The 26,732-nt window shown below is 44.3% G+C and overlaps 1 protein-coding gene across 2 annotated transcripts in view; it reads right to left on the bottom strand.

Annotated features, from left to right (window-relative positions):
• Nucleotides 1-26,732, bottom strand: part of LOC26515113 (dipeptidyl peptidase 4) — a 248,238-nt gene that overhangs the window by 74,614 nt on the left and 146,892 nt on the right. For both annotated transcript variants that reach the window (XM_044715313.1, XM_014903908.3), the window contains one exon: nt 1,753-1,941. In XM_044715313.1, the coding sequence (XP_044571248.1) occupies nt 1,753-1,941 (189 nt within the window). The remainder of the gene's footprint in view (nt 1-1,752; nt 1,942-26,732) is intronic.

Here is a 26,732-nt window from a genome sequence, read left to right as displayed (position 1 = left end):
GAAGATCTACCTCGGCCCACTTGGTTAGCTGGTGGATACGCAGCCAAAGAAAAGTCGACGCATTCAAGAGTCCGGCACCTTTGCTCCAAGAATCGTGCCATGGACTCCCAAGACGGAAGGCTGTCGTTGTTTATGGCAGGGTCCAACTTCTGGAGGACAATCTGGATGAGCAAGCATACTTCGATCTCGGCAGCTGATCCGGAACTCATAAGAGCACACGTATGCCCATTGAACCGAACTTATAGCTCCCGCAAAGTAGCAACAAACACTGGCTCGACCACATCGAAGCTGCAGGATCTAATTATAGTGAGACTGAAATATTAAACGCCGATTACTAAAACGATTGCGCAATAAATACGGCTCTCACCGTATCCAAGGCTGACACCCTCAGGCATGAAATGGCCCACCGGAGCTTTTCAATTTTTGTTAGGTGAAGATGTTAAGTCAATCGTGGTCTTAAAAAGGGCGCAGAAATCCGGACACTCGGCATAACCGCTGATTGCTGGCATCGGCAACGGTGGCAAGGAGGGGGCTGACTTGTATGGCATTGGCGATACACTGACACCATCGACAAGTGTGGAGTTGTCAGCGGTTCTCATGGAGCGCTTGGCAACTTCCACAAGCTGCGAGAATCTCCAATACAGATCACTCCCGATCTTGCTAAAATTAACCTCGACCAACTCTTCTTGTAGCGCGGTGAAACGCTTAACTTATGATGCAGCGCCCTGTCAGGTCACCTCTGCTCATCTCCGCAGCATCCTTTCCCGGGTTGTGGCAATAGCTCCAACATTTTCAGTTCCAGAGCCCATTATGGATGGGATGAAATCACGCCGGGGTCACCGAATGTTTCGCTTTTAATAGTTTTTAATAGCAGCCGAATAAATAGTCGCGTTTCAATTAAGATTTTCAATTTTCTATTTGGGTTCAATTCAACCCTAATCTATGCTGCTCCAATGCCAAATCACAACAAACGCATATGCAAAGCTCCCCACAAAGTAAAAAATTAAATTTTATCCAATTTTTATACTCTTGGAGAGGGTATTGTAATTTTGACAATCTGTGTTTTCGCAAGCTTGTCTCTCAGTTTTAAAGCTATCATCTTCAAACTTTGCACACATTCTTTTTTCTTTTGCACGCAATATATAAGTTGAAACGGCTGGGTTCGCGGAACTATATCTAAGTTATACTTTATATTTTATATTTAAGCTATATTTAAATTAAAAGAATTGGACATTCTTAGAAATTATGGATTCCATTTTTGGCAATCTGATCCGATCTGGCAAAATTTATAAAAATTTGATTTTTAAATACTAAGTATTAACTTAAAAAAAATAAGCTCGATTACCCTAAATTAGCCTCGGACAGCCTTGCAAAAACCTTTAAAAAACTTTATGAGCAGTGCAAATAAATGCATTTAATTATTCGCATTGATATGTTCTTTGGTACTAAGAAATTTTCTTACTTTGGTACATCACAACATACCTAATATAATATTGTAACAATTTTAAAACTCATTCTTTATATCCCCAGCACATATCCAAGAGAAGGAAAGTTCCATTCACTGCCCTGAACCACTTCCATTGAGCATTGAGTGCCACCTGCACCCGACTCGCCTGAGCCTGTGTGTTACCCATTAAAAAAAACAAATAAGATTCAAGCTTAGTAACTAACATATAACTGAATAAATATACTGAATATAAATTAACAATAATACTAATCTTAACATACAATTAAATGGTATTTTTTTCTTACCTCATATCGCCCATGAGAAATAACAGAAATTCTTCGTTGTGAAATGGTTACATGTTTTATGTGAGTAAAATGGTCTTGGCCCGATTCTTGTACACTAGCTAGCAATAAAAAACTATTGCCATCTGACGAAAAAACTGGGTGAGGAAAAATATCCAACCATTCATCTTCAGCAGCTCGTTCCGAATGTACCTAGAAAGAAATTCATTATATTGAAACAATGTAAGTAGAATTACATTCAAATAAAAACTTTTCCCAATTAAATTTAACTGAATTAAAATCTAAAAAACTTTCATAAAATCTGTTGTGGGGATGAATTTGAGAGGAAGAATGTTTCTTGAACAAAGTGTTAAGTACATAAGATTTAAAGTTAGAAGTAGATAAAAGCGAAAAAATGTGATAAAGATCAAAATTGATAAGGTTATGTAGGCAACTAGATCCATCATAAATTTACCGTTTTTTAATGAAGGTGAGTTAATTAATATAAGTCTACTTTGGTTAAAAGGGAATTACGAATACTACTATGAAAATTTTCTTTCCATATTCCAATATGGTCGGAATAATTAAGTTTGAAATGTAATAAGATACCATATAGTTAACCTGTGTAATCGTTTTAGTGCGTTAGCATAGAGAAAGTACGTGGATAACCCTCTCCAGAAAGACATAAGGTTTTTGTTAAACACCAATTTTGAAAATTATCCAAATTAAATTAAGGTCTAGATTGAGCACTCCGAATCAGAATTTTTCCCAGCCCCTGGGGTAGCCTGAGATATAAACAGCTGTATAATTGACGGCTGAAGAGGTGGAAGATTACACAATACAAACACCCCAGAAATTGCGGATTGATTACGCTTTGGAGACTCATTTAGCAAGTGGCGGCTACTATTTTGTACATCAAGCTCACAAAGTTGGTCATTGATGAGGGAAAACCCAATCAACTCTTTAAATCCACCTTTAGGCTGTCTCATGAACAATCTCATTTCGTTATAAACAGCACGACAACTATCACAACAAACCCACGAGAAATGAACCACACTCGTTCAACCTCTGAATCACACTGGTCCAACTTAGGTAATCAAAAGCCTCACTTAGCATGTACAACGTTTTCACAGAGCCAGGAGTGAGTGGTAGTCTGAGATAACGAAATCGTCTTTGTACAAGGCTTAACCGTACAGACGAGCTTAAATTCCATTATTATTATTAATTTATTTATTTTTATAATATACCTCGAACGACTGTGCTGAAGCTAATAAGGAAGTTTTAAAAAGGGCGATTAGTAAGAGTGGGTTAAGTAAAAAATAGAGATATGAATCTCTGTCGTACGAAAATAGAAGCATTACCAAAAAGAAAAAGAACAAAAGCAGAGCTATACTTGGATTAAAAAAAAATTATTAATATGCCTCCAAATATACCAATGCACACGCGAAGCGATGCGGATTTTAAATTAGTTTAAAAAAGAATTAAATAAAAACGAAATCCGCAGAAAAACCACGTCCGTTTGCTTTAAGAAAAATTGAGCAGGTGAGGAACATAGTTTTAAACATTTATTGATTATAGTTGTTGCGACTTGTCAATACTAGTAATTATCATTAATAAGTTCTCTCAGTGTAACTTGCCGCCACGGTTCACTAATTTCTCGTTATCACCATATAGATCAGCAGATCTACCTTTATTTTCCCATATTCGCACGCACTTTGGGAGTTTTGGTAGAGCTTCTGCGCTTAAGCTCTTAGTTAAGCACTTGTATTTTGGAGTTGATATTGACTGGAAGCTACCTGGTTATATTGAGCGGAATTAACCCCAAATAAATATTGAAATCGAACAGTGAACCCTTGGCTAATTAATTGAAGCTATTAAAAAGATGGTAGCGTTACAATAATAGTTAAGAATTTGACGTGGCTTGTATGGTGTCCTTTTAGGCATTTATTGTCTACATAATCGATCTAAGTTTTTGAAGGTATCCTTTATTACTTTTCTGATTTTTTGTTTTAGTCGTTAATTATTATAATATTATTTCTATCTCCTATTTCCATTAATTTATACGGACCCGTATATTTATAATCTAACTTATGACCTATTTCATTTCTTAATAAAACTTTATCTCCTACTGATATATCTATTTTGTTTACTTTCTGATTATAAAGTACCTTATTTTTATTCTTATGCTCTTCTATCATTATCCTAGCTCTTTTATATGCTACTTCTAATCTGTATTTACTTTCTTTAGCATAATCATCTATATTATATATTGTTCCTATGCTATCTATGCTATTAAATTGCATTGGTAAATTACTTGTTTTACCAAATACTAGCTCATATGGACAATCATTATGTCCCATAGAGGGGGTCGTGTTGAAACAAAAAACAAAATATTGAATCCATACGTCCCAATCAGTTTTATCAACCGATATATAAGATCTTATGTATTCATTAAAAGTTCTATGACTTCCCTCTATATAACTGTCGGGTGGTGGTGTGCTGTAAACATAATATTTTTAATATTTAAAAACTTGCACAAATTGTCTATAATTAAATTCTTGTATTCTGTTCCCATGTCCGTAATGAACGTCTTCATTGGACCGTACTTCAGAATAAAAGATTCAAATATTGCTTTAGCGACAGTATTAGCGTTTCTGTTTGGTACAGGTATGGGAACTAAATACTTAGTTAGGTCACATATTAAAGTGACTGCATACTTGTTACCATTTTCTGATTTGGGTAGCGGACCAATGGTGTCCACTATCACTGTGTCGAAAACATTTATAGGTGTGTCTGTTATTGTTATTGGCTTTCTATATAGCTTTCTGGCATTTCTGACATTTTCGTATGTAGTCTGTGATATCACGAGTCATATTTTTCCAAAAATAATATCTTTTAATTTTTACTAAAGATTTTGAAATACCAGTAAGACCTCCTTGTATGGGACCGTCAAGAAAATTAGATAGAATAGCTTCTTTATCTTTTTGTTTATTTATTATGGTCACCGGATTGAGTAGCGCTACTCTTAATGTTTTCAATATTTTATTGCCCATAAATTTGAAATTATCTATTGAAGTATATTCAAAGATATTTTCCCATGGTGCCACCTTGAGTTGGCTGATTTTATTTATACCGGCTTGCAGTTCAAGCCATTGGAAAAATTGACTTAAGTCTAAAGTTCCATTGGTATATAAATCGCATCGAATCTAGCAGGAATTTTTCTGCCATGTTAAAAAAAAAATAACATAACATATCTTTTACATGCAATGTCACTACTCTGCGTACTTCGTCATTGTTTTTGACTTCATATAAGTTGGGCCTAGAAGCTGAATCTAAAGATTGCGTGGGAAAGCTCTCAAAGTGCTTGCGCTACAAAAGCCCAACAAAGCGCATGCGAATCTGGGAGAGGAAAAGAATATGGAATTAGAGGACCGCTGCGACTAGTTACACTGAGAGAATTAAATAGAAATAATTATGATGTTTGATGCTGGCTCAAGTCCCACATAGGTCTTTGATGGTTATTCTTAATAACGCATCAGCTACATAGTTGTCTTTTCTTCCAGCTCAAGTCGCATGCGCGTCAGCTTATAGCTTGGATTAATCATTGAAAACAGGAAAATTAAAGGTCTATGATCAGTCTTGGCAGTGAAGTGTCTGCCATAAATATGGTCTGAAATAAGTTATTGCCCAATGAATTGCTGTCAATTCTTGTTCTGTTGTACTTTTATTACTTTACTCCCTAATAAACGATCTTGATGCATAAGCAACTGGAAGTTGGAGTTCATTCTTGTTTTGTGTTAAAACCGCTCCACACGCTCGCTTATTGCATCCGTTATTATGCAAAATTCTTTGCTGAAATCTGGGTATTGTAATAAATTCGGATTTACTAGTGCCGATTTGAGATGTTCGAAGGCATTCTGGCAATCAGTTGTCCATTCGAATTTAACATCTTTTCTACATAATCTTGTTATGTGACGAGCATAGTCGGCAAAATTTTTATAAAACGTATATAGTAATTGCAAAATGCAACAAATCTTCTAGCGCTGTCCGCATCATGAGGGACTGGGTAATTCTTAATGATGGCGTATTTTTGGTCGTCTGGCAAGATTCCTTTATCAGTGTATTTATGTCCCAGAAAGGTGACTTCATGCATGAAAAATGAGCATTTTTCAGGATTTAACTTAAGGTTGTATTCCCTAAATTTTTCAAAAACATCAGTTAAGTTTTTAAGCATATGTTTTTCGGAACAACCTATATGTTGGGACTTGTGCCAGCATCAAAAATCATAATTATTTCTATTTCTATTCTCTCAGTGTAACCAGCCGCAGCGGTCCACTAATTGCCCGTTATCAGCTGCTCCATATTCTTTGTTTCTCCCAGATTCGCATGCGCTTTGTTGTTCTTTTGTAGCGCATGCAGTTTGGGAGCTTTGGTGGAGCTTCTGCGCAAGCTCTTAGGTTTTAGCACTTGTAATTCGGCATTGTTGGGATAGGCCGCTGCCGTTGTTTTGGGGTTAAATTGACCCAATAAAATTATTGAAATTAAATTGTGGATTTTTTTTATTAATTCGGTCGCTATCAAAACGCTGATAGCTCAACATTGGTGACCCCGACGTGATCGCGCTCTAATTGATTTGTGATCATTAAAGTGCTTAAAGGAAACCTTGCAAAGGAAAACTTGTTGCTGTTGTTTCCATTGCATTGCACCTTGCACAAAAACAAATTGCATAATGGAGTCTGGAGATGTAGCTAGTGCCTCGGTTCCTGTAAGCAGGGAAAGGCTTTTGCGGCGAAGAGCAGAGGTGACCTACCAGGAGATGGAAGCCCTGCATAACAAGGTCAAGGATGCAGTTCAGAAGGAAGATTTGACCATCATGGTACTGGAGCCGTTGGAAATTGCGTTGCGCAAGAAATTTACCACACTCCAGGATGAGTTAGAGCGATTGAGCTCTGTTGAAGTTGGGAGTGAATTATGCTGGAAGTTCTCCCAGCTTGCCGCTGATGTGCGCTTTGACATTCAGGTGGGAATGGCAAAGCACTCCATGAGGGTACCTGCACACTCCACTTGTCTCGACGGCCCCAATGGTCCCACTGCTTCGTCAATGGCAGAACCAACCATAGCGGTGGTGAAGGTGCAGGATGGTCTGTTGGAAAAGCGTCGCTCATGCAGTCAGGATTACCCGCTGGACTGCGACATCCAATCGGGTTCTCAGGTTTTTAAATTGGAGCGAAACCTGAACAAGGATCACGATATCCAGGACGTGTCCAATTGCGTCTCATCAGTGCCCCTGCTATCCACCGCTCCCCCCGTGGTCGCTATTTCAATGTCGCATCTGGCAGTTGTCTGCGATGGATTTTCTGAAGCTGCTGTACTTAATCCCTCATCTGGCTCGGGATTTGGATTATTGTCACCGTTGCCGATTAAGTCAGCACCCAGGTCTGACTCCATTCGGAACTCTAGCCTGCACCCTTCCAATGGGGGGAGGTCGTCCGCATCGCTGCTGCCGCCGTTTGCAGCTGCCAAGGTGGCTGCTGCTCCAGCCGTGAAGGCTCCCGATCCTGCAATCGAAAGGTGCGCCTACGCGCAATTTCGGAAAGATGTTTCCTTCCACTCTCGCCACTCTGTTGACGCTTGGCTCGAGCGCTCTCTGGATCTGGATGGACACGGCAGCCTGCAACTGAGAATTATGGACCTTGAGATTATCAGCAATATTATGTGATGAAGCTGCCCCTAAGGATTTTTTGTTGAAAGATGGAATTCAACGGGGGGAGGATGTTGGGACTTGTGCCAGCATCAAAAATCATAATTATTTCTATTTCTATTCTCTCAGTGTAACCAGCCGCAGCGGTCCACTAATTGCCCGTTATCAGCTGCTCCATATTCTTTGTTTCTCCCAGATTCGCATGCGCTTTGTTGTTCTTTTGTAGCGCATGCAGTTTGGGAGCTTTGGTGGAGCTTCTGCGCAAGCTCTTAGGTTTTAGCACTTGTAATTCGGCATTGTTGGGATAGGCCGCTGCCGTTGTTTTGGGGTTAAATTGACCCAATAAAATTATTGAAATTAAATTGTGGATTTTTTTATTAATTCGGTCGCTATCAAAACGCTGATAGCTCAACACTATAACTATTAAGTCATCCATATAAAGGAATGCTTGTGAAGGTTATAATCCAGAGAATGCAATAGTCATCATCCCCTGAAATAAATTAGGCGCTATTTTTAAGCCGAAAGGTAATCGTGTGAAACGATACGAGCCATTGCTCGTTGAAAATGACGTTATATCTCTTGTACCTTTTTCAAGTTCAATTTGATGAAAACTAGACATTAAGTCCAGACATGAGAAATATTTCGCTCTTCCTAGTTGATCCAAAATATCATCAATTCTAGGTAGCGGGAATTTATCCAACAACAGTTTTTTATTAATTTGACGACAGTCAATTACTAATCACCATTTTTTCTTATCAGATCCGGGAAGTGATTTCTTCGGAACTAATAACAGTGGGCTGTTATAGGCTGATACAGACGGTTCTACTATTTTATTGTCTATTAATTTTTGTACCTGTATATTAATTTCATCTTTCTGACTATGTGGACTTCTATAATTCTTTATGTAAACTGGCTCATCATCCTTCAATTTTAGCTTTTGCTTACGTCCGATTAATTCACGAAACTGGGTTCATAAATTAGTTAGTTCGTCTTTGAATTGTGGTGGGAAATTTTTAGCTAATTGAGATAAGACAGTTTTTTCTCTATTTTCTGGATTTTTGTGAACTATGACATAGTTAGAAAGTGGTTCATATTTTAAACTGAATATTTACTATTAAATCATTACTGGTTGTAATCATTAATCGGACAAATGCATTTTTTTTGCGCAACATAAATGCCATGTTGAATTTCCTGATTAGGTATTCAAGTAAACAAGGTATACAAGTATTTTTATTCTTTACATTACAAAAGCCGCCAAATTTATTTAAGCTAAGATTGATTGTATGAACCGCATAACTGCCTACTGTTGAAGATCTAAAGGATGAGAGTTTTCCGAATTATTCTGAGCAACTCTCACATTATTATTTGTGTTACTGTTATTGTGGCCTCGATTCGAGTTGCCACGTCCTCTTGAGTTTCCTCTATATTGGCCTTGTCCATTATTGTTATAATTGGAATTGTAGTAGTTGTTCTAATTATTATTACGATATTATTACTATATTGGCCTTGTCCATTATTGTTATAATTGGAATTGTTGTAGTTGTTGTAATTATTATTACGACCACGAGAGTTTCCTCTGAAATTTCCACGTCCGCGATTTCCACCACGCTGTGAATAATTTTTAAAATAAAGGACAGTATTAGGTTGTGCAGTTGCTGTTTTCGAATTTGGATATGGCATCATTCATGGTGTTGAAGGTGCCAGCCTGTAAGATAAGTTTTACCTTATCAATTGAGCAATTATTTGCAATTGCCTTCTGGCTAACCCAAGTTTCTAAAGCTTTTGTCATTTGCTCACCGTCTGATGTATATTGATTAGCACTTTTGTTGCGTTGCTGTAGATTCAACATTTTAGCTAATAATACTTCTACAGTTTCGCCTTTAACATTTATCTTTAGTCCGAAAGCGACTTCTGATAAAGTTCTTTGATTTCCGATTAAGTTTCTGGCGACACCTTTAAGCTTTGTTTTTATACCCTTGCAGAGGGTATTATAATTTTGACCAAAAGTGCGCAACGCAGTGAAAAAGACATCTCCGTCCCTATAAAGTATACATATATATTCTTCAGGATCAGGATCATCTCCTGAGTCGATATAAGCATGTCCGTCTGTCTGTCGGTTTCTACGCAAACTAGTCTCTCAGTTTTAAAACTATCGAGTTGAACCTTCTTTTCTTTTCCTTGCAGGTAGTATATAAGTCGGAACGGCCGGGATCGGTCGACTATATCCTATAGCTACCATATAACTGATTGATCGGAAATGCCATAACTTTAGTGTTTTTTTAAGTTAGAGGGTTGGGACTTTTCACACATGTTATATATGGCCAAAATATCCTATGTACAAAATTTCATAAGGATCGGCCGACTATATCTTATAGCTGTCATAGAGCGATCGGAATTGGCATAAATTTGGTGCTTTTTAAGTTAGAAAGATGGGACTTGGTACAGATTCCATTTTGGACAAAAATCATTACAACATAATCTGATTTGCCAAATTTCATAGGGATCGGCCAACTATATCCAATAGCCGCCATATAACTGAACGATCGGAAATGACACAACTGCAAGAGTATATCAACTTCGGCTCCGCCCGAAGTTAGCTTTCCTTTCTTGTTTTTATACCCTTGCAGAGGGTATTATAATTTTGATCAAAAGTGTGCAACGCAGTGAAGGAGACATCTCCGACCCTATAAAGTATATAAGTTAAGGTGTCCATCCATTGATCACCTGATGATGAGTAGTCGGTTCATGATTTGATATTGATGGAAATACAATTTATTGTTTGAATCACTTAAATTAACAATTGGTTTGGCAAAGTTCTTAATTAATGAACGAAAAAATAGTTTTTGATCTAACAATTGGGTAGTGTTTTTAGGAATATTTAGAGTAGGTTCAGCTTGGTGATTCGATGGTCAAAAAAAGACGGACTTCCCAGAGTTGTGACCCTCCGGTCGTCAGTTCGATATCGGCCGATCTCCCACTCTAACTCTATGTGTGGTGTCAGCGTGTGCGGTGTCGGCGTGCTTGGTGTCAGCGGGTGTGGTGTCAGCTATCCGGTGTCAAGAGTCAGCGTAACACTCAGGGTGTGTGTCAGCTTTCTCGCAACATTCTACTTTTCTTCTTTGGGTTTTCTAGGTCCTCGATTATAACCCTCGTGGTTGGCATTCCTTTGGTGGAGGTCAACTTCGTCCAGATGATAAATAGTATTGAGAAGACTACCATTGTTAGTGAGGCCTTCAAGACAAGGAATTATTTCCCGAGCTCTGCATGATGGTGGCCTCATCATTCTGTTTGTTCCCTCCGCTGCTTGCTCCAGGTAATGTCTCGTTATTGTGCTAACACGTTGGTCCGTCAGGGTTCACGCGTCCCGGCTAGTGTCGTCTACAAGCTGCATCATTCTTGATAGGTTGATGATGTGTACCAGTTTGAACACTCCGTTGATCCACCATACCGCTCCTTGTTGCAGGGGAACGACGGGTGCGTCGTACTTGAATATGCGCGCGCCTGATGTGAGGTCGATGATTGTGAGACTTGTGGAGCATCGTGATCGAGAAGGAATGAAAGGCTTGGGTATATACTATTCGCGCTTATAATATCTGTGTGTATAATATTTGTGTATTCATGCTTATATTATTTGTGTACTACGTTTAATGTTTTTGTGTGTGTGTTAAAATAGAGAAATGTTTTGTGTTGTAACGAACTGTTTTTGCTACATTTTGTTCGCAACCAACGCCGCAACTAGCTCACAGAGGTTGAGGGTACGTTCCACGGAATTTATAAATTCGACGTGATTGCCCGAGCCCAGAAACACCACGGAGTTGCTTCGTTTCAATCAAATCCCCTTTATTGTCTTTACTTCACAAAAGAATAAGAGAATCTCATCGGCTATATGGCTCAGCCGACCGACCGCTCGCCCTCCCGTTGATCCCCGATCCCCGCTCTGGGCTGGTGCCAATACACACGCCCTCCCAAAGCTTGCGCTCGGCAGGTCGTGTGGTCTTGGTACCTGGCGTCGAAACGGCTCACGGTTCCCTTCGTTCGGACTCACGGACTCTGATTGCGGGGCCTGTGTTGTTGCCGTCTTCTGCGATGTTCTTCTGCTGCCCCGGCTCGTCCGTCGCCGCCGCTCCCTCGTCGTCGCTGCTCTTCTGACGCTGATGCTCCCTCGTCGATGCTGCTGCTTCTGACGCTGATGCTTCCTCGTCGATGCTGCTGCTTCCTCGTCGTCGTCGTCGCTCCCTCGTCGTTGCCTCTGCTGTTGCTGCTCCTCCTCTATGGGTGCCGTGGACCTTCGGAGTCTTTGGCTTGCTGCAATTGCCCTTTCGCCGTGGCCGGCACCTAATCCGTGTTAACAGACCGAGTGGCTCACCTCCCAGGCATACGCCGGGCAGGATATGCTCCTCGCTGCTTAGCGGCCGGATCAGGGCACGAAGGGCCTACCTACCACACAGGACACGCCCCCGGTCGCGTTCGCCACTCGCCTCCAAACACCTGCGTGCCTACGCTCCGCCGGATCTATGACAGGCCAGAGGTTTGGGCGTCACGTCTCCTTTAACTCCAGGTGATACGCTCCAGCGCCTGGATCAGGATTCTACTGACTTTGCTCGGGTGTCCCGGCGTGGTTTTACTTGTGGGCTTGAGTTCCCGAGCTGGCCATCCCTCGCGTTACAGGATCACACCTGGTTCGAACGGACAGGCTGATCCGTCTTTGCCGCTACTACACCAGGGTACCTGTTGTGTCCGGGAATAACTTCACCCGACTCGTTTACCCTTGGGCCTCAGTTTGCCGCGGATCCTTGATCCTTTCCCCTTGCTCCTTGCTTGACTCGCGTACCGCCGCCGGACTTACCCACGGGGGTCCTTAAGCTATTAAACGAAGATCCTTGCTCCCTCGCTTTAAAGCCCGCACTTAAGACTGTCGGACTTACCCACGGGGGGTCCTTCAGCCTGTACTCCTAATTCCTCTAAGGAAACATTCCAATTTGAATGTCAGACTTACCCACGGGGGGGTCTTTCACTCAACTCTTCCAGCTTCCCTAGAAGACTCGGTCTCGATTTGCTCCAGGGGCCCTCCTTATATAGTGCCAGAGGCGCCCGTTAATCCTTGCAAATCTCGCTTCCTGCCGTTAATCCTCCGCTCATTTACTTTCTCCGTTAGTTTTCTCCAATCCCGCCGTCTTTCTATCGGCGGGCTTTCTTTGTTGTCCCTTCCCTGATTGCCCTGCTTGGGCCTCCGATCCGCATTGTTTTTTAGTGCCGGTCATCGGACTTCGTCCAGATACCCCGCGACCCCCCCTGGTCATTCCAAATGCATTTCTGTGTTTTGTGCATTTTCTAAACACAGCTGCGCAGTCGCCGGCCGCTTCGTTCCCCGCCGTCCCCGCTGTTTCCTATGACCTTCGAGCGCGGCCGCGGTGGCCCGGCCGGGACTGTTACGTTCCACGGTGATTCCTCTTTCGCCTTCTTCCGTGCGCGCCGGCTCCACCGCCTCCGCTTCTGCCCCGGCATGCCGTCTGCCCTTGATGCCTTTCTCTTCTTCCGTATTTCTAAACACAGCGCTGGCCCATCCGACGCTGCAGTGCTGATTTGCTTGTTCTCTCCCCACCCCGCCGCTGCTGCCCCTCTTATCGCTTGTCTTGGCGTGTGGGAGATCTAATCTCCTCACACTTCCCCCCTTCTTCGGGAACGACAGAAGCTTCGTGGCTCCAGCTTCATGTTTGTTTCTGTTTTGTTCGTGCGTTTTTTTTTCTGTGTATGCATAATTTGTGTGTGGATACCCTTATCCACTTCCCCCCTTCTTCGGGTGATGTTAGGGTCGTTCCCCTTCCGTTTCTCTATATGCTGTTGTATGTACAGTTTTTCCCGGTGTATATTTTCTCCCTCATCCCCCTTTTTTTTTTTATAAGTATATATACTTTTGAACCATATTTTTTCCGCATTAATTGCATATATATATTTTTCCCTCTTTCATATTTTTCTAGTATGTTATTTTTTTCCCCCATGCATATTTTTATATTTTATTTTCTACCTTTTTTGGAATTTCTCTTTTTTTTTATATACTTTTATATATTTTTTTTCATGCATATTTTTATTTTTCTACTATATTGTTTTTCACGTTTATTTTTTTCTTTATATATTAATTTTTTTCATTTTTGAATATATTTTTTTTTCTTTTTTAATATTATTTTTTTTTTATATTCTTTTTTTTTCTTTTGATATTTTTTTTTTCCTTTTTTTTTTGTTTACCTTCCCATCCCCCTTTTTGTGATTTTGTAATTGTTTCGTTTTTCAATTTTTTATTATATATTTTTTTCCTTTTGTTTTTGTTATAGTTTTCGGGTGCGCGGAGGAGAGAGATGAATACGCGTCACCCAACCTGCCAGATCACGCTCCAGCGGCCCGTCTTCTTCCTCCTCCTCCTGGCCTCTTCCCCGACTTTCTGACGCAGCTCTTGCGGCCAGCTGTGCTCGGGCACTGCTCCTCCGTCTCCTGCCGATTCAGCTCTTTTGAGCACAGGCCTAGGAGGCCTCCTCTCCGGGCAGGAATCCTGCCTCTCCAGCCTCGGCCTCACCGTCGGGGCTGGCCACACCCATGGACCTCGCGTCCATGGCTCCTGATCTTCCTCCTTCGGCTTCTGCGGGTGCGGGGTGGATGGCCTCGCCGGCTGCCACTTCTGGCTTGGCCACTCCCGTGGCCCCGTCATCCTCCTTATCCTTGCGTCTAGCGCCTCCTTCCTGGCCCAACGGCCCCGTCGGGTGGCCCTGCTTTGCTGGCATCTCCGGCGCGTCGCTCTTCGGACGAACCGCCTCCTTGACCATCTCCTCGGCCAACCTTCCCCTGGCCCTTGCCAGCGCCAGGGTTGCGTCCGCCTCCCTTCTCTCCTGGCTCCTCCTCCGTCTCCTTTGCCTCGTCAGCAGCTCCAAACTGGGCCGGTGGCCCTTCTCCTCCGTCCTTGCTCTGCCCACCGGGATCCTTGTCGCCTGAAGCCACCGGACGTCCCATCCTGGCAGGTCCAGGATCTCCAGGGCACTCTCGTCGGAGGAGACCATCGGCGATGCGTGGGATGACGGCGTCTGTGTAGCGTCCATGGTCGTCTTGTAGAAAAAAAAGAAGGCCGGCCGGTGTCCACCGCTGCCTTTTATAGGCCTGCCGCCTGAAATAGATCCGTTCTTGCGGTTCTTTTGTCTGCATCCATGCTCCCGTTGTGGGTCTTCTCCTTTCTCCGGTTGTTCGTGTAATTCCGTGATTGGGTGTGTATTCTCCGTTTTGGAGCTTGACGGGGATTTTTGTTGATCTTTAATTTGTACTTTTAATCTTGTTGCATAATTTATGGACTGATCTTTCGGGACGCATTGGTCCGGCAGTTATCAACAATTCCGTAGTTACAGGTACATTTACGGACCGCCAGAGGTCCGTGGTTGTGTATGTGTTCTGCAGTTTTTTTTTTTTTTGTGTTTTTTTTTTGTGTTTTTTTTTTTTGTCTTTTATTGTTGCCCTTATTGGTGATTGTACATTCTCCCTTTCCTTCTGTCCTACGCCTGCGGTGCGATTCCTCCACCTGAGCTTTTAGCTCACTTACGTGGGCTCTCTTTTCTATCTTTGTGCTCCCGTGACGTAGCACGGTGATCACCGCCGAAATGAAATTCGTCACTATGTATGGCACGTCGTATCTCGGCGCTAGTTTCGCCGCGAAACCTTCGGCCGCCTTGGACAAATGGTGTTCTTTTGCCCACACCGTGTCGCCGATCTTCGGGCTCCACTCCCGCCTCCTGAGGTTGTAGTGCCGGGCCTGCTCCTGCGCCGCGCGCTCCATGTTCCTCCGCACCAGTTCGAACACTTCCTGCAATCTTTCCTCATTTTCTGAGGCTTGTCTGAGTGGCTTGTGCTTCTCCTGTCCCCAATGCCCCTTTGTCGAATATTGCTTTCGGCATTCTTGGCTCTCTGCCTTGGCTGATGAAGCATGGAGAGTACTCCGTGGAGTCCGACACGCTCGAGTTCACCGCCAGCATCAATTCTGGCCAGTGCTCGTCCCACGCCCTTTGGTACTTTCCTGCAAACCGGGCGATCATCGTCTTCACCGTCCTGTTTGCCCTTTCCGTCGGGTTTTCCTGCGGCGTGTATGGTGCGGTGAACTGATGACGAACTCGGAGCTCCTCGAGGAATTTCTTGAAGCTCCTACTGGTGAACTGGACACCATTGTCCGTCACCATCACCTTTGGCACCCCGTATCTAGCGATGATCTGTTGTGGCTTTTCGCATTGGGACCATTTCTGTCCATTTTGAGAACCGATCGATCATCACTAATAGCATGGTGTTCCCGTGCTTGAACCTCGGCAACGGTCCCACGAAGTCCGCACATACCGTCGCCTACGGCTCCTCTGGGACCTGAGTTAACATTTTTCCTGCGGCCTGCATCTGGCTCGGTTTATACCGCAGGCATGTCTCGCATTTCCTGACATATTTCCTCACGTCCCTCTGCATCCCTGGCCAGAAGTACCTTGCTGCTACTTTCGCAATCGTTTTCCTTCTGCCTAGATGCCCGCTGTTGGTGCGTCGTGGTTCTCCTTCAGCACCTTTTGCCTCATGTACATCGGCACACATAATTTCCACGATGCCACTTCCTCGCTTCCGGCTCTGTGTGGAACATGTCGGTAAATCAGGCCTGCCTCCTCGGCGTATTCCGGATACTTCTGTGGGTTTTCTTTTAGTTTCTTCTTCAGCGAGCCTATCCAAATGCATTCCGTGTCTTCGGTTGCTGTGGCACTCCTCAGCTTCTCCACAATCGGCTGGCGGGAAAGTGCATCCGCGACTACGTTCAGCTTGCCTTTCCTGTAGCTGATTACGTAATCATATTGCTGCAACTCGAAGACCCATCTCGCGATTCTTCCAAGTGGGCTCTCTATGTTGTTCAACCATTTCAGCGCCATGTGATCCGTGATCACGTCGAACTGGTACCACTCCAGGTATGGTCTCATCTGCCGAATGGCCCACATTATTGCCATGCACTCTTTCTCCGTTGCCGAGTAATTCTTCTCCGCGCCTATTAGCGTTCGGCTGGCGTAAGCGACCACTCGCTCGCCCTCATCCGTGTCCTGCGTCAGTACTGCACCCACGCCGTAGTCGCTGGCGTCTGTTTGCAGCACAAACTTATTCGTGAAATCGGGGCATGCTAGCACTGGATCCTCTGCTTAACGCGATTTTAACTTCTCAAAAGCCTTTTGGTGTCTTGCCGTCCACTCCCACTTTGTTCCCTTTCGTAGGAGATCGTTCCAAGGCCTTGTGATCCCAGCGAAATCTGGGACGAATCGCCGATACCACGAAGCCATCCCGATGAATTGCCGTACCCCTTTCACGTTTGTCAGGGGTTCCAATTCCGTAATCGCTGCGACTTTTCCCGAATCCATACCAATTCCCTGACTTGTTATCCGGTGGCCCAGGTACAACAGCTCCTCTTTGAAGAAGTGGCACTTATCTGTGTTTATCCTTAAGTTTGCCGCCTTCAGTCTTCGGAACATTTCCTTCAAATTTGCCATGTGGTCCTCCCTCGTGCGTTCGATCACTATGATGTCATCCTGGTACGCGAATGCGTGAGGAGCCATGTCCGGGCCTATGACCTGGTCTAAGGCCCTTTGAAATGTTGCCGAGGCCGAGTGTAATTCGAATGGTACAGACCTTTCCCTGGTACAGTAAAGGCAGTGGCGGCGCGAGCCTCGTTGGCGCTCGGGGCGAAAGACGCTTTTGCCGCCCTTTTTTGCATTGATAAAATTTTTTTGCTTTTTTTTTTTTTTTTTGCTAAAATTGTTCGGCTTCCTCGTTGGCGCTCGGGGCCAAAGACGCTTTTGCCGCCCTTTTTTGCATTGATACAATTGTTTTGCTTTTTAATTTTTTTTTTTTTTTTGCTAAAATTGCACCAATTTTGCCGCCCCTTAGTCTTGGCGCTCGGGGCGACTGCCCCTTTCGCCCCCCCCTCGCGCCGCCACTGAGTAAAGGCCGTGTATTTCGTGCTCTCTTCCTCAAGTGGGATTTGCCAACAGCCATCCTTAAGGTCGAGGCTGCAGAAAAATTTTGCCTCCGTCAATTGCTCCAATATGAAGTTTATCCTTGGCATAGGGTACGAATCTTTTACTGATTTTGCGTTGATCTGCCGAAAGTCCACGCTCATCCTCCACTGACCCGCCTTTTTTCTCACCATGACAATGGGTGAGCTGTAGGTGCTATTGGACGGCTCGATACATCCTTCTCCAGCAGCTCTTCCACTTTTTCGTTGATTTCCCCCTGTATTTTGGGGTTTTTTGGGTAATATCTTTGTTTAATTGGGATGTAGTCCTTCATCGTGATTTTATGCTGGGTTATGTTCGAACAACCCTTCTGATTTGTGAACGCCGCCAGCTCTTCTTCGATGAATTTTTGTCCCGCTCGCGCTCCCATTCCCAGTTATGGCTATGGACAGCCTATCCTCCAGGCATCCGCTCCATCTTTTTCTTCTCGGGATCGTGACTTGGTGGCCTGCGCAGTTGATTGTTGTCCCGAATTCTGCGAGGAAATCCCATCCAAGCACCGCGCTGTCTCCCATGCCTGGCAACACTAACATATTAAAATCTTTTTTCTTGTTGCCAAAGCTTACTGTTGTTAGGAGTACCATTTGAGTCTCTACGTGGCTCCCGTTGGCCAACTTTTCTAGTCTCCTTGTTGCTTTCCGTTCTCCGGCGATTCCCGGGTCCTTTGCTAGCTTTTCTGAAATGAAGCTAGCCGTTGCCCCGGTGTCCACCATGGCCCTCACTTCTGGTCCTCCGACCTTGATGACTGCCGCCAACTGCTGATCGTGTGATCCAACTGCAACTAGTTCTGAGAGGCAGCACCTCGCGATCTCCGCCTTCCTCTCTACGGCTGAGATCACTGCACATTTCCCGCTCTTTGGCAGCATTCTGTGCTTCTCACCCCTACTGCGCCGCACATCCTGCAGAACAAAATTCTGGGGTTCCTGCACCCGCTGGCCCAATGGCCTCCGCATCTGTTGCATGCCTGTGCTGGGTTTTCTACGTGTCCCTGTCTAGGCGTCGCTGCCCACTGCATGTTCGCCTGGCTATTTTGGTTTGCTGCCCATCGTTGATTGGGCTGCTGTTGCCTTGGGCCTGTCCATTGCTGGCTCGGCTCGGCTGCTGCGGCATTTGGCGATGCTCCTCAGGCTGCCATCTCTGCCCCCACCCCTGTCCTGGATGGTTCTGTTGCTCCGGTGGTTTATGGTGCGGTTCCTCTTTTGGCCATCTTCCGTCTACCGCGGAGGCTTGTCTATTGAAGACCTCCTCTTCCAACGCCACCTCCTCGAATTCCTCGGCTAGACCCATGACCTCCTCGAGCGATGCACATGCGTATGGTCTCATGAACATTTTCATGCGCGGCATGCAGTTCTCCACTAGCCTATCAATGACCTCTTTTGTGGACTTTCCTAAAGGCTTGATTAGCGCCTTAAGGTCCACCATGTATTCTTTAAACGGCTCTCCTCGTTTTTGTTTCCGCTACCGAACCTGGTCTGCCAGTTTCTCAAAGTAACCTTTTGGCAGGAAAAAGGCCTCGAAGCTCCTTCTGAACTCCTTCCATGTAGGCTCTGAACTCCTTCCATGTTCCACTCATCGTCGTTCATTAAGAACCATTTTTGCGCTCTGCCCTGGAGTAGTTCTGGCATCGCTCGCGGGATTGTGTTTATATCCATCCCGTATGTTTTGACAGACCATGCTACTCGGTCCACGAACTCGAGGGGATCCCCTGTTCCGTCGAATCGGAACGACCACTCTCGGACTTGTTTCGCCACTTTCGCATAGTCCACCTCTACCGGGACTGGCTTCCGCTTGTGGCTCCATGCTCCTCATGCTCTTCATTTCTGGCACTGCCAGACTTTGAATGAGCTTTTCCGATTCGCTCACCGCTCTCTGCCTCGAATCCCCGCGCGACCACCATCACTTCATCCTCCTTTGTTTCGTCGGCCCACCTTGCCACCAGTGCCCTCATGATCTCCACGGTTCCATCCGCTGCGAGACCGAGCTCTCTGCACACTTCGCACAACTCCTCTTTGCGAAGCGGGAAGATCCAATTTTTCTTCCCCATCTTGAAGCTGTGTTACTTCTAGACTCTAAAGCAATCACGAGATTTGGGCGCCAGGTGTAACGAACTGTTTTTGCTATATTTTGTTCGCAACAAACGCCGCGACTAGCTCACAGAGGTTGAGGGTACGTTTCACCGAATTTATAGATTCGACGTGATTGCCCGAGCCCAGAAACACCACGGAGTTGCTTCGTTTCAATCAAATCCCCTTTATTGTCTTTACTTCACAAAAGAATAAGAGAATCTCACCGGCTATATGGCTCAGCCGACCGACCGCTCGCCCTCCCGTTGATCCCCGATCCCCGCTCTGGGCTGGTGCCAATACACACACCCTCCCAAAGCTTGCGCTCGGCAGGTCGTGTGGTCTTGGTGCCTGGCGTCGAAACGGCTCACGGTTCCCTTCGTTCGGACTCACGGACTCTGGTTGCGGGGCCTGTGTTGTTGCCGTCTTCTGCGATGTTCTTCTGCTGCCGCGGCTCGTCCGTCGCCGCCGCTCCCTCGTCGTCGCTGCTCTTCTGACGCTGATGCTCCCTCGTCGATGCTGCTGCTTCTGACGCTGATGCTTCCTCGTCGATGCTGCTGCTTCCTCGTCGTCGTCGTCGCTCCCTCGTCGTTGCCTCTGCTGTTGCTGCTCCTCCTCTATGGGTGCCGTGGACCTTCGGAATCTTTGGCTTGCTGCAATTGCCCTTTCGCCGTGGCCGGCACCTAATCCGTGTTAACAGACCGAGTGGCTCACCTCCCAGGCATACGCCGGGCAGGATATGCTCCTCGCTGCTTAGCGGCCGGATAAGGGCACGAAGGGCCTACCTACCACACAGGACACGCCCCCGGTCGCATTCGCCACTCGCCTCCAAACACCTGCGTGCCTACGCTCCGCAGGATCTATGGCAGGCCAGAGGTTTGGGCGTCACGTCTCCTTTAACTCCAGGTGATACGCTGTGCATACGCTCCAGCGCCTGGATCAGGATTCTACTGACTTTGCTCGGGTGTCCCGGCGTGGTTTTACTTGTGGGCTTGAGTTCCCGAGCTGGCTATCCCTCGCGTTACAGGATCACACCTGGTTCGAACGGACAGGAGCCGGCAAGGCGTACGACAGGCTGATCCGTCTTTGCCGCTACTACACCAGGATACCTGTTGTGTCCGGGAATAACTCCACCCGACTCGTTTACCCTTGGGCCTCAGTTTGCCGCGGATCCTTGATCCTTTCCCCTTGCTCCTTGCTTGACTCGCGTACCGCCGCCGGACTTACCCACGGGGGTCCTTAAGCTATTAAACGAAGATCCTTGCTCCCTCGCTTTAAAGCCCGCACTTAAGACTGTCGGACTTACCCACCTTCAGCCTGTACTCCTAATTCCTCTAAGGAAACTTTCCTATTTGAATGTCAGACTTACCCACGGGGGGGTCTTTCACTCAACTCTTCCAGCTTCCCTAGAAGACTCGGTCTCGATTTGCTCCAGGGGCCCTCCTTATATAGTGCCAGAGGCGCCGTTAATCCTTGCAAATCTACTTCCTGCCGTTAATCCTCCGCTCATTTACTTTCTCCGTTAGTTTTCTCCAATCCCGCAGTCTTTCTATCGGCGGGCTTTCTTTGTTGTCCCTCCCCTGATTGCCCTGCTTGGGCCTCCGATCCGCATTGTTTTTGTGCCGGTCATCGGACTTCGTCCAGATACCCCGCGACCCCCCCTGGTCATTCCAAATGCATTTCTGTGTTTTGTGCATTTTCTAAACACAGCTGCGCAGTCGCCGGCCGCTTCGTTCCCCGCCGTCCCCGCTGTTTCCTATGACCTTCGAGCGCGGCCGCGGTGGCCCGACCGGGACTGTTACGTTCCACGGTGATTCCTCTTTCGCCTTCTTCCGTGCGCGCCGCGGTGCCGGCTCCCCCGCCTCCGCTTCTGCCCCGGCATGCCGTCTGCCCTTGATGCCTTTCTCTTCTTCCGTATTTCTAAACACAGCGCTGACCCATCCGACACTGCAGTGCTGATTTGCTTGTTCTCTCCTCTGGTATGAAACGTTATTTTTCTTTAGTTTTAAATTGCTTATTAGCGACGAAAACCTTATCCCCCGACTCGTACTGTCTAGCTTCAGTCCTATTTTAATTATGGCCTGATTTCGCTCGATCAGGCCCCTAACATCTTCAAGCGTTTTTTCCTTGAAGTTCGATAATCCCTGATAATTGATGCGCGATACGCGGTCTAAAAATAAGTCGACGGGCTTTTTGTTTGTCACTGAATGGACAGAGTTGTTGGATCTTTCTACAGCGATCAATGCTACCTGTGCACTCGTGAAATTTGGATGTTCGAATTTCAAACACCGGTAAATTTGTAGGGAAAAGAGTTTGGCGAATTTTGTAAATTCGTCGATACAACTTAGATAATCCCGTTTTTCTAAGGTGAACACGTCGATATGCAATATTTCACATGGGTAGTTTGGGATGGGTGTCGGTTGCAATTCTGGTTTATTGGGATGACGCTCATATTTGAATCGTTTGTAGCAGTGGCACGATGACAACTGAGCACGAATCGTACTTGGCATTCTGGGAAAATAGAATTTCTCATGCATTTGGATGGTGACTTCCTTTGAACCTCTGTGGGCCCTGCGATGTTCCCTTTCTATTGCCTCAGAAATTTGCTCTGAATCGGACAAATCCTTTACCAATTTCTGCGTTATTCGAATTTTATACAGCTTAAAATTCTCAAATCATGTGGATTGGAAGGATGGGAGGTAAGTTTCGGCAATCTTTACTCCATTAATTATGGAGGGTTTTAAATATTTTCCGAGTATATTTACTAAATCGGACATAGTCTCGTCGTTAAGTGGAATTAAGTGACGGACATAACCAACATGTGGGTGCTCACATGTGTACTCAGGCTGGTTTTCATCAAAAACCAGTTGATTCCTAAACGCATTGATTGGTGTTTCCACATATGGTATCAGTTGGGAAGCATCCTCAAGCGCACTGTGAACGGTGGCCAAAGAATCAGTTTCAGAGGCAGTGCACGTAGTTGACCCGAGGTAGTGAACTTGCGTCGTGATACGCGAAATAGCGTCAGCGACGACGTTGGATCTACCGGGTTTATACAAAAGTGTGCAGATATGTTCCTCAATTCGCGACATCCATCGCTTGAGTTTCGCATTGAAGTTGCGATTGCCCAACGCGAACGTAAGTGGTTGCTGATCGGTGTATACTTTGATTGACACTGCGCCGTAGAGATAGGATCTAAGATTATCTAATGCCCATACTATCGCGAGCATTTCTTTTTCTATAAATGCGTAACTTTCTTCGGTTTCTGTCAGTAATATACGCTATTGATATACGCTATATACGCTATGAAATATACGCTATTGGTCGATCCTTGCCCTGCTCGTCTTGGGACAGAACAGCACCTATGGCATAGTCCCACGCATCAGTGGTCAGATGGAATCGTTTATTAAAATCGGTGAAAGCTAGGACTTTAGGGGAGGCAAGAATCGCCTTGAGGTCATTAAAGGCCTGTAAAGCCACGTCATCTAGCTCTTTCGGGACTTTTCTAGATTGGGATGCTTTAATTTTAGCGAACTCTCCTCTTGTCAAATTCGTCAATGGCTTTGCAACTTTCGCATAGTCCTGAACGACTTTCCTATAATATGAGGTCATTCCAAGAAAACTTTTCAGTTCTTTCATGTTAGCAGGGGGCTTCATATCGGTTATTGCTTTCACCTTCTGGGCGTTTGCTTTATTGCCGTCCTGCGTAACAATGTAGCAAAAGAACTCAACTTGTGTGGAAAGGTGTTTTTTCCAAGCTTACTTGGAGTTTGGCCTTCCGAAGATATTGGAAGACCGCACGCAAATTATTCCAATGACTCTGATAGTCTTCGCCAAAAACAATAATATCGTCGATGTAAACGTAGCAGATCTTTCCGATGTGTTCTCTCAAAACATCGTCAATCTTCCGCTGGAAGATTGCCGGGGCATTTTTTAGGCCAAATGGTAGACGAAGGAATTCGTATTTCCCATTGAGGGTGGAGAAAGCGGTCATTCCAAGAATGTCTTTTTCCTTCATGTGGATTTGGTGGAAGTCAGACGTTAGGTCAATCGTCGTGAAATATTTGGCTTTCCCAAGGCTAGTTAGAGTAGAATTTATATCCGGTATTGCGTAAGTATCGGATATCGTAACCGCATTCAGGCGCTTGAAGTGAATGACCATGCGATACTGTTTTTCACCATTTGGTTTAGGTCAATCCAGAGCGGAGAGTTATATGGGCTGACAGATGGTCTTATTATTCCTCCGTCTAAGAGTTCCTGTACTTGCCTTTCAACGACCCCCCTCATGTTCGTGAGGTATGGCTAACTCCGAGTGAAAATGGGGTCTTGAGTACTAGTACGTATTTCGGCCTTAACAGTTTTATTCACCGCTTCCCCTGACGAAAGTGGTTAAAAAATTGATGCAAATTCTTTAAGTAGATTGTCCAGCGCCTGTTTGGTATCATCATCATGATCGCCATCAATCAGGGCATGGACATTGGAGGAATATCTTGCCAGGAGGGGTAGTTTGATACCAGGGGATATTAACAGGAGATCGTTTTTCCGATCAATTAGGGCTTTCGCTTCCTTGAGAGTATCGTCACCGATGACACCGTCGAAGGAATTCAGGCCGGGGAGGACGTGGAAGGTGGTTGCCACACACCATTTTTATACCCTTGCAGAGGGTATTATAATTTTGGTCAAAAGTGTGCAACGCAGTGAAGGAGACATCTCCGACCCTATAAAGTATATATATTCTTGATCAGGATCACCTCCTGAGTCGATATAAGCATGTCCGTCTGTCCGTCTGTCCGTCTGTCTGTCGGTTTCTACGCAAACTAGTCTCTCAGTTTTAAAGCTATCGAGTTGAAACTTTGCACACATCCTTATTTTCCTTGCAGGTAGTACATAAGTCGGAACGGCCGGGATCGGTCGACTATATCCTATAGCTGCCATATAACTGATGGATCGGAAATGCCATTCGTTGTTTTTTAAGATAGAGAGTTGGGACTTTCCACACATGTTATATTTGACCAACATATCTTATGTACAAAATTTCATAAGGATCGGCCGACTATATCCTATAGGTGTCATACAACGATCGGAATTGGCATAACTTTGGTGTTTTTTAAGTTAGAAAGATGGAACTTGGTACAGATTCTATTTTGGACAAAATAATCTGATTTGTCAAATTTCATAAGGATCGGCCGACTATATACGATCTTCTATATATCTAATAATATAATATGCGTGGCGCCACCTAGCGGACTGCGACTGAACTGCAAGTGTATATCAACTTCGGCTCCGCCTGAAGTTAGCTTTCCTTTCTTGTTTAGCTCTATTTTTGATTTAAACTTCTTGCCACTCGCGAATATGCTCACGGTGGTTCTCTTTATTTCTTTATGTACGGTAGTGACAAACCGCTGCAGTGCCTAATTCCGTTTCTTTCTTTTTATAACACAACACAAACCCTTTTTATATTATTTTTTGTTTATAATTCTTGCTCTTTGCTTCATTATGCTATTTTTTTGTAATTTTTCAATTTCATTTTCATTTTCACTCTTACATTCTCTACTCCTTCCTACTTATCTTTTCTTTTCCTTTTTTTTTTATTTTTTTATTATTATTTTATATTATTAGAAAAAAGTTTATTACCTTCCTTCCATACTTTTATACTTTTACTTTTACTTTTACTATTGTACTCTTTATTTTTCCTATTTTCTTTTTTTATACTTTGAGAAAAATCTTTGCTACTTTATTTTTATATTTTTACTTTTTTCTATCTATTTTTTCTTTTTTTTTTATTTTGAGAAAAATCTTCATTACTTTATTTTTATACTTTTTCCCATCCATTTTTTATTTTTTTTTATTTTGAGAAAGATCTTTACACTTTTATACCTTTTTCTATTTATTTTTTCTTTTCCTTTTTATGTTTTGGGAAGAAATTATCTGCTCGGGCGCCAGTTAAGGTGTCCATCCATTGATCACCTGATGATGAGTAGTCGGTTCATGATTTGATATTGATGGAAATACAATTTATTGTTTGAGTCACTTAAATTAACAATTGGTTTGGCAAAGTTCTTAATTAATGAACGAAAAAATAGTTTTTGATCTAACAATTGGGTAGTGTTTTTAGGAATATTTAGAGTAGGTTCAGCTTGGTGGTTCGGTGACCCTCCGGTCGTCAGTTCGATATCGGCCGATCTCCCACTCCAACTCTATGTGTGGTGTCAGCGTGTGCGGTGTCGGCGTGTTTGGTGTCAGCGGGTGTGGTGTCAAGAGTCAGCGTAACACTCAGGGTGTGTGTCAGCTTTCTCGCAACATTCTAGTCAGCGTGCATAGTTGCGCACTTGTGACATAGTTGCACTCTTGCGACATATCCGGGCGTAGTTGAACCCACAACACTTGAATATCGATTATTGCTTATGCTGTGGATTCGGGTTTAAGAGTCTGGGGTCGAGTTCAAGGCGTAGTAGTAGTAGGGGGCGAATAGTGCTGAGCAAGGGGGGGCTCGAATCTGGGTGATAACTTATATATTCTTGATAAGGATCACCTCCGTAGTCGATATAAGTATGTCCGTCTGTCCGTCTGTCTGCCTGTCCGTCTGTCTGCCTGTCCGTCTGTCTGTCGGTTTCTACGCAAACTAGTCTCTCAGTTTTAAAGCTATCGAGTTGAAACTTTGCACACATCCTTCATTTTCTAGCAGGTAGTACATAAGTCGGAACGGCCGGGATCCATATAACTTGATTGATCGGAAATGCCATAACTTTGGTGTTTTTTAAGTTAGAGGATTGGGACTTTCCACACATGTTATATTTGACCAAAATATTTAATGTACATTTCATAAGGAATTTCATAAGGATCGGCCGACTATATCCTATAGCTGACATAGAACGATCGGAATTGGCATAACTTTGGTGTTTCTTAAGTTGGAAAGATAGGACTTGGTACAGATTCTATTATGGACAAAATAATCTTATCTGCCAAATTTCATAGGGATCGGCCAACTATGTCCTATAACCGCCATATAACGATAGGAAATGGCACAACTAACTTTCCTTTCTTGTTTTATTAAATTTTGTCCAAGTCGTTTGCGTGGCTCATATATCTTTTTTTCAAATATTTTAAACATTTTGGGCAAGATAATCTGATTTGCGCTATTCTTTTTTTACCTTATTTTTAACAACTCCGCGTCTTCCCATTGCT

This window comes from Drosophila ananassae, chromosome 3L (genome assembly GCF_017639315.1).
Source record: "Drosophila ananassae strain 14024-0371.13 chromosome 3L, ASM1763931v2, whole genome shotgun sequence".
NCBI classification, from domain to species: Eukaryota; Metazoa; Arthropoda; class Insecta; order Diptera; family Drosophilidae; genus Drosophila; species Drosophila ananassae.
The sequence above is the reverse complement of the archived record's forward strand: the minus strand, read 5'-3'. Positions and strand labels throughout refer to the sequence as shown.